We start from the raw sequence: 13,743 nt of genomic DNA, 5'->3' as shown, positions 1-13,743 counted from the left end.
ATGTATGCGGTCAATAGCCATGTCACAGAGCGGGACGTCTGGAAGGACTTCCTGCAATAGTGAAGTAAGGTAGTCCGTTAGCTCCTGAGGTTTAACCGATTCAGGGATCCCCCTGATCTTTATGTTGTTGCGTCGCGAGCGATCTTCAAGATCCGCGACTTTCGATTTAAGCCAAGTGATATCATCATCGTGGTCGTTGTGTGCGTCCACCATATTATTAAAGGTGTCCGCAAATTCTCCCATCTTGTTTTCGATTTTTTCCACCCTCGTGTCTACTGCCTTTACAGCCCTATTGCACTGGGACATAAGTTGTAGCATGTCCGAATGTATGGAGCTCCTGAGGGACACCATCATGTCTTTCAATAGGGAGTCCATGACAGGGAGGCCTTTAGTGGGGAAAGATGAGATGGTATCATGAAACTCCAATGTATCATCCACAGGGTCCCCTGAGACCCTGTCTCCGTCTGCAGGCAGTAGTCTCATTTTAGATTTAGCAGGGCTGGCACAAGGAGAGCGAGGGGTAGAGGTGTTATTCATCTCCCCCCGAGAGTCCTCAGCAGCTTCGGCATCCCCCGCCGTGAGTGGAGGCACAGTGCGAGCAGGAGCTGGCAGAGCGGGCAGCGAGGCTCCACTACCAGAGGGGCCGGCGCCATCTTGGCTGCGCGGCCCGCCCGCGGGAAGGAAGAAATTCAACATCTTACCAGGCTTATTCTTCCCCCTCTTCTTCCCCGGAATGTGCTGCTGACGTCCAGCCATTGTGTAGTGGAAGCGGAATGGTGAAAGTCTGACCCTCGACTTGTAGATTCGCTCCGGTGTGACTGCTTAGCGAGGAGCTGTGCAGCTAAGCGTCCATCTCTCTCGCCGGCCGGCTCCGCCCCCCAATTTCAATGTATTTTTTACAAAAAAAATATTCAGCTCAACAGCTGAGCCAATAGGTTGAGCCAATAGGCCTCTTCCACAAGGAGCGCAGTTTATGTAGCGTGGACACAGGCAGACCCCACTAAACTCTATGGGTGTCCAGGTGTAAATGAACTCCTCTGTCTACATCAGGCTAGCTCTGATCTGGTCAACTAAAATGTAAGAGGAAGCAGTCCTCTTCAGTTGTGATTTTTTTTTTCCCCCCTAGCAATAATCACTGTGTTCTCCAGGAGAACACAGTGGCTCTGTGGGAGGGATTCCCCCGTCAGCACTCTCTGTGTTCATAGGGGAATCGAGTGGTTGCAGGAAAGAAATTTGCTCTGTCTATGGCCTGCCTTAGATGTTTTATTGATGCAAATTGCTACCATAGATTTTCATCAGATGTGCCAGAACATTGAACTGCCCATTGACCATGACTTATGTGTATTGACTAGGCAAATTGGGCCCTGTTTTGTGTCATGCAGAGCAGATATATAAAACCTTTGGCCACAAATTTAATATCATACAGAGCAGATAATTAAAACCTTAAGGAAACTAAGCAGATTTCCACCGTCTTTTTTTCTAAAGCCAGTTTAAAAATGCGGGGGGAAAAACAACACATCTGTGAAGGGCAACACAATGTTTTCTCCAAATGTGGTCTTTCACATGTGGAAGTAAAGCAACATAGATTATTTTCTTTTCTACCATCCAATAACAGCCCAGTCACATTTTTTGACCTTGAACATCTTTTAATGTCTCAATATGAGGTCTGTATATGAATGCTGAACACAGCAGTTAAACAACTTTTACCAAGGATTCACACATTTTTCAAATTGAGTTCCATTAAATTGTGTCGCTCATGTGTGAAACATGAATAAATAGTAAGAAATCTGAATTTTTTTTTTTTTACCCACAGAAATGTAGTGGTTATGCTTACTGTCTACTAAGTATTTGCTTTAATTTGGACAATTTCCCGCCTTTAGTCATGATTTACCTCACATTTTTGTTTCTGAGATCTTTTTTGATTAAACTTAAGTGTCCTATAGTGGGCTCTTCTAAGTAAGCATCTAACAGTTACGTAAAAAATGAAAAGCAATTAGAAATTTGGTAAACTCAGGTAATGTTACCATTGTCGGAGTTCTAAACCATAATTCAAATGAATATATTCATTATTTTCAGGAATATGAAGTTTAGTAGAAATAACTCTGAGGAGAGGCCTTCAGTTCTGGAATTTGTGTTTCTCCTTTGTGCTCCTACTAGTGCTGTCCTTTTGAAGGGGCACCAATGCTCATTAAGTTTGACTTAAAGCTGCTTACATGTTCAAGTCACCCACAAACAAGTCTGATACCCAGACTTCAACTGACCTCCAAAAGGAAATCAATGCCAGGAGTAATATGCAGGTTATCATTACAATTCGTTTAAAATAATGCAATGTAAACCTCGAAGAAAATAACTGTGGAATTATAATTTATATTATAATTGATTTATATAAAATAAAAATAAAATGAATTTATCGGTTTAGGTTCTGTAGAAAGTGACATAATTTGATAAGAGAGATAACAGTCACACTAAATCAAATACTTAAAAACCTTGGAACCTTGACATCAAATACTTTAAATAATGAGATACAATGATGCAGTGTTTCTAAGAAAACTATTTTACAGCATTGGTGTCCCTTTATGCTTGATGTTTATTAGATACCCACCAAAAGTGTCCAACCATAAACAGCCTGCAAGTGTTCATGAGCTTGCTGCTAAAGTAAGTTCAGTGCTTTTTGGAAAGATGTCTAGATTTTTGTGGCTGCCCTTGACATTTGGCCCAATCTGTAAGCTGACTGCCACAATGACTTTAACATCTTCCTGCATGCAGCACATGTTGCTTTTATTTCTGCAAATTGAATTCTATGATCTGAAACTGAGAGCCTCTCATTTCCTTTTAGTTAAGTCCTTTTCTTCCAGGGAGACCCTAAGTAAAATATTTTCAAGGATCTTTTCTTTTTCATGTATACCCAAAAGTATTTTAGTCAAATTATGGTGACATGGAGATACTATTGCTATTGTATTTAATTTTTAAAACCATTTTTTTTAGTATCCAATGCCACCAGCAAACACTGTTTCTGGTTAAACAGTGCACGTGCTAGCATGGCATTTTGTAATGTATTTTTTATTCTGGCTGGTTACATACCTTAAGTCCTACAGTTGATTATCAATATAGAATGTGTAATTTTAAAGATTCACTCATACCTCCTCTTTGATTTCTATTTTCTGAAACATTTTGTGTAAATGGCCAGACAGTGTTAGAAGTTTGTATAATTTTAATTCACCCTAATGATGCTGAGAATGAATTATTTGCCTGTTGTTTCAGGGATATCAGAGGCCAAGCCATTACATTGCCACCCAAGGTAAAAGAATCTGCTCTGCTCACTGCTTTAATTGCTTTCATTTAAGCTTCCTGGCAAGATTCCATTTGCATTTGGAAACCATTATTGGAACATAGTCTATTTTCTGTTGAACAGAGATTGGCACTGCCTAAGTTAGATGAGAACTTTTACACTTTATTCTTTGGTTTATTGACCTTTATCGTAACTAAAATCTTTTATAGTTATTTATGTGAACATTTCAGAATTCTGGGATTTGCATGATAACATTTTATTATGGAAGAAAACATTCCTATCCAGAAATTTTGTTAAGAATATTATTAATTGTTCTCCAAGCCTGATATAAAGCAATAGTACAAATTTGATGTATAGGGGAAAAAAACTTCAGTTTTGTTAAGACTCTTGTATTTGCACATTTAGGTATTTGCATACACATTTCCAGCACTGTAAAATATTTCTAACTATATCCGATTCTAAACTGTCACAGAATAATCGAAGAATGAGGGTCATGGTTTTGTCTCTTTCAACCTACTGATCTTTAGTATCTCTTGTTTTTATAGGCCCAGTTCATGAAACAGTGTATGATTTCTGGAGGATGATTTGGCAAGAGCAATCTGCTTGCATTGTTATGGTTACAAATCTAGTCGAAGTTGGCCGGGTAAGAATGCAATACGTTTAGTTGAGGCTTGCCAGCTCAATTAGCCCAGTGTTACCCTAAAAAATATCAGTATGCCTTACTGAGTAGTTTAACATGCATGAAAAAATAAATGTAAACATTCCTCTCTCCTACCATTTGCTTAGTAATATGCTGGCCATACACTATATGAAAAATCGTTCAAACTCATTTTCGAAAAACAAACACTCAGCTGCGAGAGCAGACGATCGTGCCATCATGTAATGACCTAATTTTGATCGATAAATCATTCAATAGGCATAATAAAATCAGTTTTTCGTTCATTTTGTAACATATACCTAGTGCAAACAGTTTGGGTGAGAAACACATTAACTTTTCAATTTATCGTTAGTTCAGCAGAATTTTCCAAACTGTTCCTTCCATTTTTCAGCTCTGAAAAGTTAAAACCGATTTTCTATTTGTGCTCATTAACTGGACGAACGGACCAAATAAAAGATTTTCGAACAATTTTTTGGCTAGTGTATGGCCAGCATTAGTATAAGAGATTTTTCTCATTCAAGTGCTTTAATACCGTTGCTTTTAAACATGAAAGAAAATGCAACTTTGTTATATGTTTTAGAACCTAAACTTTGCGTTGTTGGAGTATTTCCCTTAAAGCCCATCTTTGTGCAAATAGAAAATGATCCTTTGCAGTGAGGCTGTGCCTCCACTTCAAGGATTAAGGAAACCTATTTACCCAATCCTCTGCTCCTCCTTGGAGCTAGACCGGTCCTCGCCATTTCTGCACCTCTGCAGTCTAGGGTGCTGACGTTCTCAAGACTAGAACAGGGTCTATAGCCCTGCTCTAGACATGAGGACGCTGAGGAACAGTTGACTACCCAATTGTGGGGGAGTTTTGCCTGCTAGAGGAGTGGAGGGTCAAGTAAGTAAAACATTCCTCTGGACAAAACAAGCTATTAAGCCTTGAAGTGAGGGCACAGCCCCATTGTAAGGGATATTTTTTTCTGCACAGAGTTGGGAGTTAAGGTGTATATATAATCTAAACTTTTGGTTTTGGATTTTATGGTTAAAAGCCTATGTCCATTTATTTTTCCATTTCCTTGGTGATTTCCCTCTACTTCCTGTCCTGTAGATGCAAAAAAGGAGAGAGAGGATTGGGGAAAATTTCCGCTTTAGACCGCTTACACTGAAACAGGTCCCCAGTGCATAGTTTACTTTTCCTCTTGTGTTTGTGACAACTGCTAATATTCCAAACACTTTCTGAATCTCTATAGCAGCTATCTTGACTTGCATACACTTTAAGGCAGAACTCCAGCCAAAATGTAAAAATAAATTGGCAAGTAAAAGTAAAAATATACAAGCAGCTTATATTGCAATATTCACCTTCAATCCAGAGCTATCCTTTGCAGTACCTCTACCTCACCACTAGATTCCCACAGTCTTCTAGGTTAAAATGTTGATCAGCATCTTTTAACCCACTGCCTCAGATCCCAGGCTGTCATGGCTATCACACAGCCAGTGACTTCATCAGACAGCCCAGAGGGCCCTTACAAGTAAGGTGTGCGTGTTTTTTTTCTACCCCCCTAAAACAACACTTCTGCTTCAAGTGTTCATAGATAATTACAGTAATGATCTTATGGAAGAAACACCTGCATTTTATATGTATTACATTTGTGTTAATTTTTTTATTTGGGTTTGTTGTGTTTACAGGTTAAATGTTACAAGTACTGGCCTGATGATACTGAAGTCTATGGAGATTTTAAAGTGACATGTGTAGAAATGGAGCCATTGGCTGAGTATGTCATCCGTACATTTACACTTGAAAGGGTAAGAAATTTAAAATCTTTCATAGCCTTCAATGTGACCCTGTTACAACTAAAGCCTGTAAGAGAACAGCAATGATACTTAACCTTTCTGGCAGTCTCTGTTTTTATACTAACGTTTTGTTGCTCCCCAGCCACTCCAGGTATTCCACACTTTTGGGTGTGTAAATAACTGCTCCCCCTTGCCACATGATGGTGTTCCTCCCATTGAATTTTCCTGTCGTGATGTTCAAACTGCTGGGATGAAATACAGGGCGTGTCAGGAAGAGCAGATATTCACACACCCAAAGTGAAAAACAAAGCGCCAGAATTAGGAAGACAACGGCCCCTGGAAGGGTAAATAAAGATGTCCTTTTCTCTTTTCGTTCATCGACGGACACAGCGCTCCATAAATCATAACTACCAATCTGAGGACGGACCATGGGTGTAGCCAGGTTTTATTGCCTCCTCCAGGAGTAGGACTAGGCAGAACAAATAACAAAAACACTTGGCTACGCCCATGAGCTATCCTCAGCTTGGTATATAACCCTCCTCTCTGCTCTAGGTAATCGGTTTTATTTTGTCTAGTCAGGAGTAAGGACCTAGGCTCCCGGGTGGGATCTCTTCTCCTAGCAATTTTGTTTTCTCCTTCCTTACATCTTTTTTGTTTTTTCTCTCGGGAGATCTCAACTGCCGGGCTGGGAGACGGGCGGGCTAATCTAGATCAAGTGGTTCCCCCAGCCCAGCCAGCGAGCGCGTGTAGACCACAGCTATGCGCTAGGTTGACTGCAACATAGCCTCATGGACAGAGGCTGGACCGCGAGGTAAACGTCTTGCAGGTTTGCATTAGACTGGGCTTGGGTCTGAGTTGCAGCGGTCCCTTGGCCGACAGCTCCCCTACTAAGGTTTTTTTGGGGTGGATGCGGCTAAATCTCCAGGGACGGTCAGGTGTCAGGTTCCCTCCCCCCATCCTCAACCATTTCCACACCGGGCCATTTCTGGCACTCCGCTTCTAAATTTAAAAATCATCTTTCTTTTTGCTAGAAAATTATTTAGAACCCCCAAACATAATATATATATATTATTTATTTTTTTGAGCAGAGACCCTAGGGAATAAAATGATGTTCATGACAACTTTTTATGTCACACAGTATTTGCGCAGAAATTTTTCAAACGTGATTTTTTCGGGAAAAAAAAGATTTATGAATTAAAAAAAAAAAAACACTTAAGTTAGCCAAATTTTTTTGTATAATGTGAAAGATGATGTTACGTCGAGTAAATAGATACTAAACATGTCACGCTTTAAAATTGGGCACACTCGTGGAATGACGCCTAACTTTGGTACTTAAAAATCTCCGTAGGCAATGTTTTAAAAAATTTTACAGGTTACCAGTTTAGAGTTACAGAGGAGGTCTTTGCGCTAGAATTGTTGCTCTCGCTCGAACATTTGCGGCGATACCTCACATGTATGGATTGAACGCCGTTTACATATGTGGCCGCGACATATGCATGCGTTCTCTTCTGCGTGCGAGCACCCGGAGACGGGGGCACTTTAACATTTTTTTTTGTTTATTTTATTTTAATTTTTTAATTTTTACACTTTCCCTTTAATTTTTTTTCTTTTTGATCACTTTTTTTTACTATTAAAAGGAATATAAACCTCCCTTGTAATAGGAATAGTGAATGACAGATCCTCTTAATGGGGAGATCTGGGGACAAAAAGACCTCAGATCTCTCCTACAGGCTAGAAAGCCTAAAAAAAAAAAAAAAAAAAAAAATGATCTCGGCTATCCAGCCGAGATCACAGCAGTATTGACAACTGCCAGGTCAGGCGTGACGTCTTCACGTCGCGCCCGGGCCCCTGAGAGTCATACAGACTGTTGGGGACCATCTGGTCCTCGGCAGACTTTATGGTCCCCTCCCTCCGCCTGTAAGAACAATCAAGCAGCTTAACAGCCGCTATGATTGTTCTTATGGTGCAGGGAGTCACTGGCGTCATTCAGATATCCTCACTTAAAGTCCTGGACATCATATGACATCCAGCGGTAAGGAAGTAGTTAAATCCCTCAGTGAGCTGAGCTTCCCCCCTGTCTGGACCTAAAGTCTGGTGGCTTCCCAGGGCAGAGAATGCAGCGGAGACCCCTGGGGTCTCCCCGGCTATCTCCACACTGTAAGGGTCCTGGGATAGTGTGTATCCTGTCCTGGTAGTCTTGAGGAGTCTCAGTATAGGAGAACTCTAGGTACATTCCCTACTGTCTGCAGTGTGGTTATAGTGCAGGGGGGTCCCAGTGCAGAGACAGGGGAGACTCGGCTGCACACTCTGCACTGAACGTGTGTCCTACCTTCGGGGGGGGGTCCCCTGGCAGAGGGGGCAGCATTTCAAAGGGCGCAAGGAAGATCCTGGCAGCATGCTTCAGCGTTTGTAGCTGATGGTGACCATTTTCCCTTAGTCTGGCAGGTCTCCGGTTGACAGCCATGTTTGTGTAACCCGATGTCATGGGGGGCCATTTTTCCTTAGTCTGGTTGGTCTCCGGTTGCACTGACGGCGGTCCTGCAGTCCTTAATGTCCCCGGTGGAAGAGGCGTGTGGGCAAAGGCCCAGGAGGAAGCGTCCCCCGCCTTCCCTTTCTCAGTCTGTCTCATCTGATTCTGAGCCTGATGCCGCTGTGGAAGCGGCCCATCCAGGAGGGACTTAATATCGCACCCCCAGATCCATCCAATAGTGAAGATGATTCCTCGATGGTCGCAGCAGTGAATGAAAAAGCGATAGTAGACGCACTTATCACTGCAGTGCGTGAGACTTTAAAAATGGAGGATGGGACTGATGTAGTTTGGTACGCATAAGTCACCGCGTACTCCAAAGGTTTTTCCTTCATGTGTCTTATTTTGACCAGTTTTCCTGTAAGGAATGGGAGCAGCCAAAATCACCCTTTGTGGTCCCTAAACGTTTGGCTGTACGTTACTCTTTTGAGGAGTCCTTTTTAAAAAAGTGGACTAGTTCACCAGTGGTGAACCCTCCTGTTTTCAGGTTGAATAAAGCAACCATGATCACAGTAGAGGAATCCCTGTCCTTTCAGAACCCGGCTGACAGGAAAGTGGAGGCTGTGGCACGCAGCATGTTTACTATGGCTGGTTCCAAATTGCAGTCAGTCTTTGCCTCAGCCCTGGTTTCTCAGACCCTAACTGAATGGGCCAAGCTTTTGCGCCAGGGCCTTGGGGGGGGGGGGGGGTTGAGCAGGTCCTCGCTGCTTATGTTGATTTAGCAGACCAGTTGGTCCATGGGCTGCAGTTTATTTGTGATGCAGCTTTGGATACAGCTCCTGTGTTGTCCAAACTTTCTGTTTCAGCGGTGGTGATTAGGCGCGTGCTGTGGCTTAAGAACTGGTCTCCAAGAAAGCTCTCATTGATCTGCCCTTTTAAGGTGATTGCCTGTTTGGGGCTACCCTGGATGACATCATTAAGGGTATCATGGGAGGGAAAAGTACCTTCCTGCCACAGGAAAGGGAAGGAGCCTCGTCGCAGACAGGGGCACTCCTTCTCCGCCCATAGAAAATTATTATGGGACTGAGAATAGGGGAAATAGATCTTTCAAATATTCCCCGGGAGGTTCCAAGCAACCTTGCTCTGGTAAGCCTAGAGCTAGCTTATCCGGATCCGCAGACAAGACCCCTTCAGCATAAAGGTCTGCCCTCACCCATTTTTCGGTTGGGGGGACATCTTCATTGGTTTCCGGCCCTTGGATTTCTTTTGTGAGCCTCAAGGAGATCCGCAAAATGTTTCTTTTGGGGGTACCCAGAAAGGAGGGCTAAGCTTGTTCTTTTAAGGTTTTTTAGGTCTGAGTCTCCTTGTGCAGATTTAATGCCTGTAAAGGTTCAGGTGATGTCCGTACTACCTAAGGTCCCTCTATCCCTGTCCAGGGAATTAAATTACCTAGGTCCGATTTTAATTCCGACCAGGGTGGTCCTTCCTCTGGACAAATTTCAGGAATCACAGGCCGTGATTCTCTGGCTGCTGTCACACAGGTAGTTCTCTCTCCTGATTTGCATACAGGTTCTGAGTCTGGTGGTATCCCCCTTCAAGACAGTTCTGTTTGCACAATCCTACATGCAGCTCCTTTAGGCAGGTTTGGCTCCACGGGAGGATATCAAAGTTTGTGGAGAGATCACGGGTTCCTCTGGCAGACGCCGCAGGCATCCAAGGGCCACGGTAAGGCTAGTATCCTTCTCGGCTCAAGCTTCTTCCGCTGTTCTGTGAGGAATCAAGAGCGAGGATCTTCCAATCATCCTGGTGGCCGTAAACATCCCTTGGGGGCTTCCTCTCAGAGAAGACCAGTTGTCCCATGGGCTAATCTACCATCCTGTTTTTCAGTCACTGGTTTTAATGGCTTAGCTATTAAAAGCCAGGTACTGAGGTATTGGGGTTTGTCTGGATCAGTGCCCCCTACTGTGGTGAAATTGTCTTCCACCAAGATATACCATCATACATGGAAAGCGTACGAGTTGGCCTTGAGTACCATCAAGGGCCAGGTGTCTGCCTTGGCAATCTTCTTTCAGCAACCCCTAGCCACGCACTCTTTAGTTTGTACCTTCATTTAGGGGGTTGGACATGTGACTCCACCTGTACAGTCTTTTTTGCCACCATGTGATTTAAATGTAGTGTTTTCGGTTCTCTAGAAACCTCCATTTGAGAATATTCAGGAGATTCCCTTCTCTACGTGATCACAGAAGGTGACATTCTTGGTGGCTATTACCTTGGCCCACAGGGTATCAGAATTGGCAGCATTATCCTGTCACAATCCCTATTTGGTGATTCATAGGGTAAAGTGGTGACTTACATTTGAATGAGGACATTGTGTTGCCTTCCTTGTGTCCCAAGCCGACTCATCCCAAGGAATTTGCTTTGCATACCTTGGATGTAGTTTGTTAGAGTCTGGTGTATCTGGTGTAGCTACTGAGTCCTTTCGGAGGTCAGACTCGATTTTTGTCGTTACAGACGGACCAAGAAAAGGGCTGGCTGCTTCTTCAACTACCATCTCCAGATGGATCAGGCAGAAGATGGTTTCTCAGGCCTATTCCAGTAAAGGTCAGGTTCCACCTTTCCCTGTCACGGCGCATTCTACTTGGGCGCTGAGTGCTTTTTGGGCCTTCCATCATCAGGCATCAGTATCGCAAGTTTGCAAGGCGGTAACTTGGTCGTCGGAGCATACCGTCACAAAATTCTAGAAGGTAGCTACTTTGGCATCTTTGGATGCTTCTTTTGTGCCGCAAAGTTTTGCAGGCTGCTGTTTAAGAGGGGCTGTTCCCTCTTGAAAGGTGTTTTCCTTTAAACTTTTATTTTATTAGACAGGGCTCCTGTGACCTGGTTAAGGCTCCTGTGTCCTGGTGAAGGGCACTGATGTTTAGCCTTGGGTTATTTTCCCCACCCCTCATTTTCCTTTTGGCTCTGCTTTTGGACTTCCCAGTAATTATGATTTATGGAGTGCTGTGTCTGTCGATGAACGAAAGAGAACATGGGATTTTTGTACTTACTGTAAAATCCATATCTCTGAGTTAATCGACGGACACAGCACCCACCTCTCCATGGAGCTCTGATACTTCTAATGCTGCTTGCCACTAAACTGCTTACCTAGAGCAGAGAGGGGGTGTTATATACTAAGCTGAGGACAGCCCATGGGCTTAGCCAGGTGTTTTTTTGTTCTGCCCAGTCCTACTCCTTCAGGAGGCAATTTAACGCAGTAGTTATGATTTATGGAGTGCTGTTTCCGTTGATGAAATCAGAGAAATGGATTTTATGGTAAGTACAAAAATCCCATTCTTACAGCCAGATTGGTGAGGGGACACCTGAAATTCTATTTTAAGGAAGAGAGAAATGCGTTTGAGAGTGTGTTCTTATGGCAGGGACTTGTAGTGTGCAGTATCCTGTGGAATAAAGTTTTCTAAATAGACAGTGACGTCATGAGTGCAAGATTTTGTTGTTTGTGTGGAAACCTATTGCAGTTGAATGAGGCTTCTTGAGTAATAGAGACATTACAAAATATGAAATACGCACTTTCAATTGTCTTACAGTTGTATTCAAAATTATTCAACCCCCCCAATGCTGTAAAGGGTTTTAGGGAATTTAGTGTACATTTGTATTTGTATTCAGAATTAAATCCTACAAGGACTTCTTAAAGAACCATATGCAACTAAAATGACATCAATTGGTTTTGTAATACAGTAGTAAATGTTTCTTTTGTGAATTCTTCATTGACACAATTATTTAACCCCTTAAAGACTACCACTCTGAAGAACAGAGGTTCATTGAAGTGTTTTCAATCAGGTATTGAAAACACCTGTGGATGTCAGGGAGCAGCAATAAAGCCTAATAAGCACCAATAAGATAATTGCAAAGATGTTAAACATACCAAGAGACACCATAGGAAGCATCATTCGCAAATTCAAGGCAAAGGGCACTGTTGAAACGCTACCTGGTCGTGGCAGAAAGAAGATGCTGACTTTGACTGCTGTGCGCTACCTGAAGCGTAGAGTGGAGAAAAGTCCCCGTGTGACTGCTGAGGAACTGAGAAAAGATTTGTCAGATGTGGGTACTGAAGTTTCTGCTCAGACAATACGGCGCACACTGCGTAATGAAGGCCTCCATGCCAGAACTCCCAGGCGCACCCCCTTGCTGTCTCCAAAGAATAAGAAGAGTCGACTGCAGTATGCCAAAAGTCATGTGGACAAACCACAGAAGTTTTGGGATAGTGTTCTGTGGACTGATGAAACAAAATTAGAACTGTTTGGGCCCATGGACCAACACTGTTTGGAGGAGGAAGAACAAGGCCTATGAAGAAAAGAACACCTTGCCTACTGTGAAGCATGGTGGGGGGTCAATCATGCTTTGGGGCTGTTTTGCTTCTGCAGGTACAGGGAAGCTTCAGCGTGTGCAAGGTACCATGAATTCTCTTCAGTACCAGGAGATATTGGATGACAATGTGATGCAGTCCGTCACAAACCTGAGGCTTGGGAAACGTTGGACCTTTCAACAGGACAATGATCCCAAGCATACCTCCAAGTCCACTAGAGCATGGTTTCAGATTAAAGGCTGGAACATTATGGAGTGGCCATCACAGTCACCAGACTTAAATCCGATTGAGAACCTCTAAGTACTAAGATTGAATGTCACTTGGGGGTTGAATAAAACTGATAATGATGTGAGCACAGAAAAGACATTTGTGGTTATTTCATTTATGAATGTTATGTTCTATTTGTCTGACCTACACGTGCCTCTTTGATTTAATTGTAAGCAGGATGACTGAATGATCAATATCAATGTCAAACTGGCCAAAACAATGAATTTCAGTGGGGGTTGAATAATTTTGACTAGAACTGTATTTGTATTGTAGATGGATTTTGAAAATAAATTTAGGGATTTTAGGTTTATTTTGTTACTTTAAGGTCGAGTTTACATATGTGCGACAGCATTGGGTCCTGTGCGTCCATGTTCACCGGTTCAGGTGCGACTCAGGTCAGAGTTTTTGCCTGAATTTGCACCTGAACCAGACCCGAAGACACACAAGACCCTTTTGGAATATGGACCGTGGCTGCCCCAGACCTGTGTGAACCGGCTCCATTGCAAGCCAGGCATACACGCATGTCATGAGAATTCTCCGCATCCAATTCTCATATACACTATATTACCAAAAAATTCGATATTGAGTCGGCCCATCCTTTGCATCTATAACAGCTTCAACTCATCTGGGAAGGCCATCCACAAGGTCTAGGAGTGTGTCTGTGGGAGTGGTTTACCATTCTTCCAAAAGTGCATTTGTGAGGTCAGGCACTGATGTTGGACGAGAAGGCCTGGCTCACAGTTTTTGCTCAAATTCATCCCAAAGGTGTCCTATCGGGTTGAGGTCAGGACTCTGTGTAGGCCAGGCCAGTCAAGTTTCTCAACCCAAAACTCACTCGTCCATGTTTTTATGGACTTTGCTTTGTGCCACCCCCAAACTGTTCCCACAAAGTTGGGAGCATGAATTTGTCAAAAAATGCCTTG

The 13,743-nt window shown here is 43.0% G+C and overlaps 1 protein-coding gene across 15 annotated transcripts in view; it reads left to right on the top strand.

Moving 5' to 3' along the window:
• The window catches only part of PTPRK (protein tyrosine phosphatase receptor type K), a 658,422-nt gene that overhangs the window by 567,684 nt on the left and 76,995 nt on the right, over positions 1-13,743 (top strand). For all 15 annotated transcript variants that reach the window (XM_082251915.1, XM_082251914.1, XM_082251916.1 and 12 more), the window contains 3 exons: positions 3,262-3,298; positions 3,835-3,932; positions 5,619-5,735. In XM_082251915.1, the coding sequence (XP_082108041.1) occupies positions 3,262-3,298; positions 3,835-3,932; positions 5,619-5,735 (252 nt within the window). The remainder of the gene's footprint in view (positions 1-3,261; positions 3,299-3,834; positions 3,933-5,618; positions 5,736-13,743) is intronic.

The sequence above is a fragment of the Pelophylax lessonae genome, assembly GCF_965119305.1.
Source record: "Pelophylax lessonae genome assembly, chromosome: 3".
Lineage (NCBI taxonomy): Eukaryota > Metazoa > Chordata > Amphibia > Anura > Ranidae > Pelophylax > Pelophylax lessonae.
This window is presented reverse-complemented; position numbering and strand designations above follow the sequence as displayed.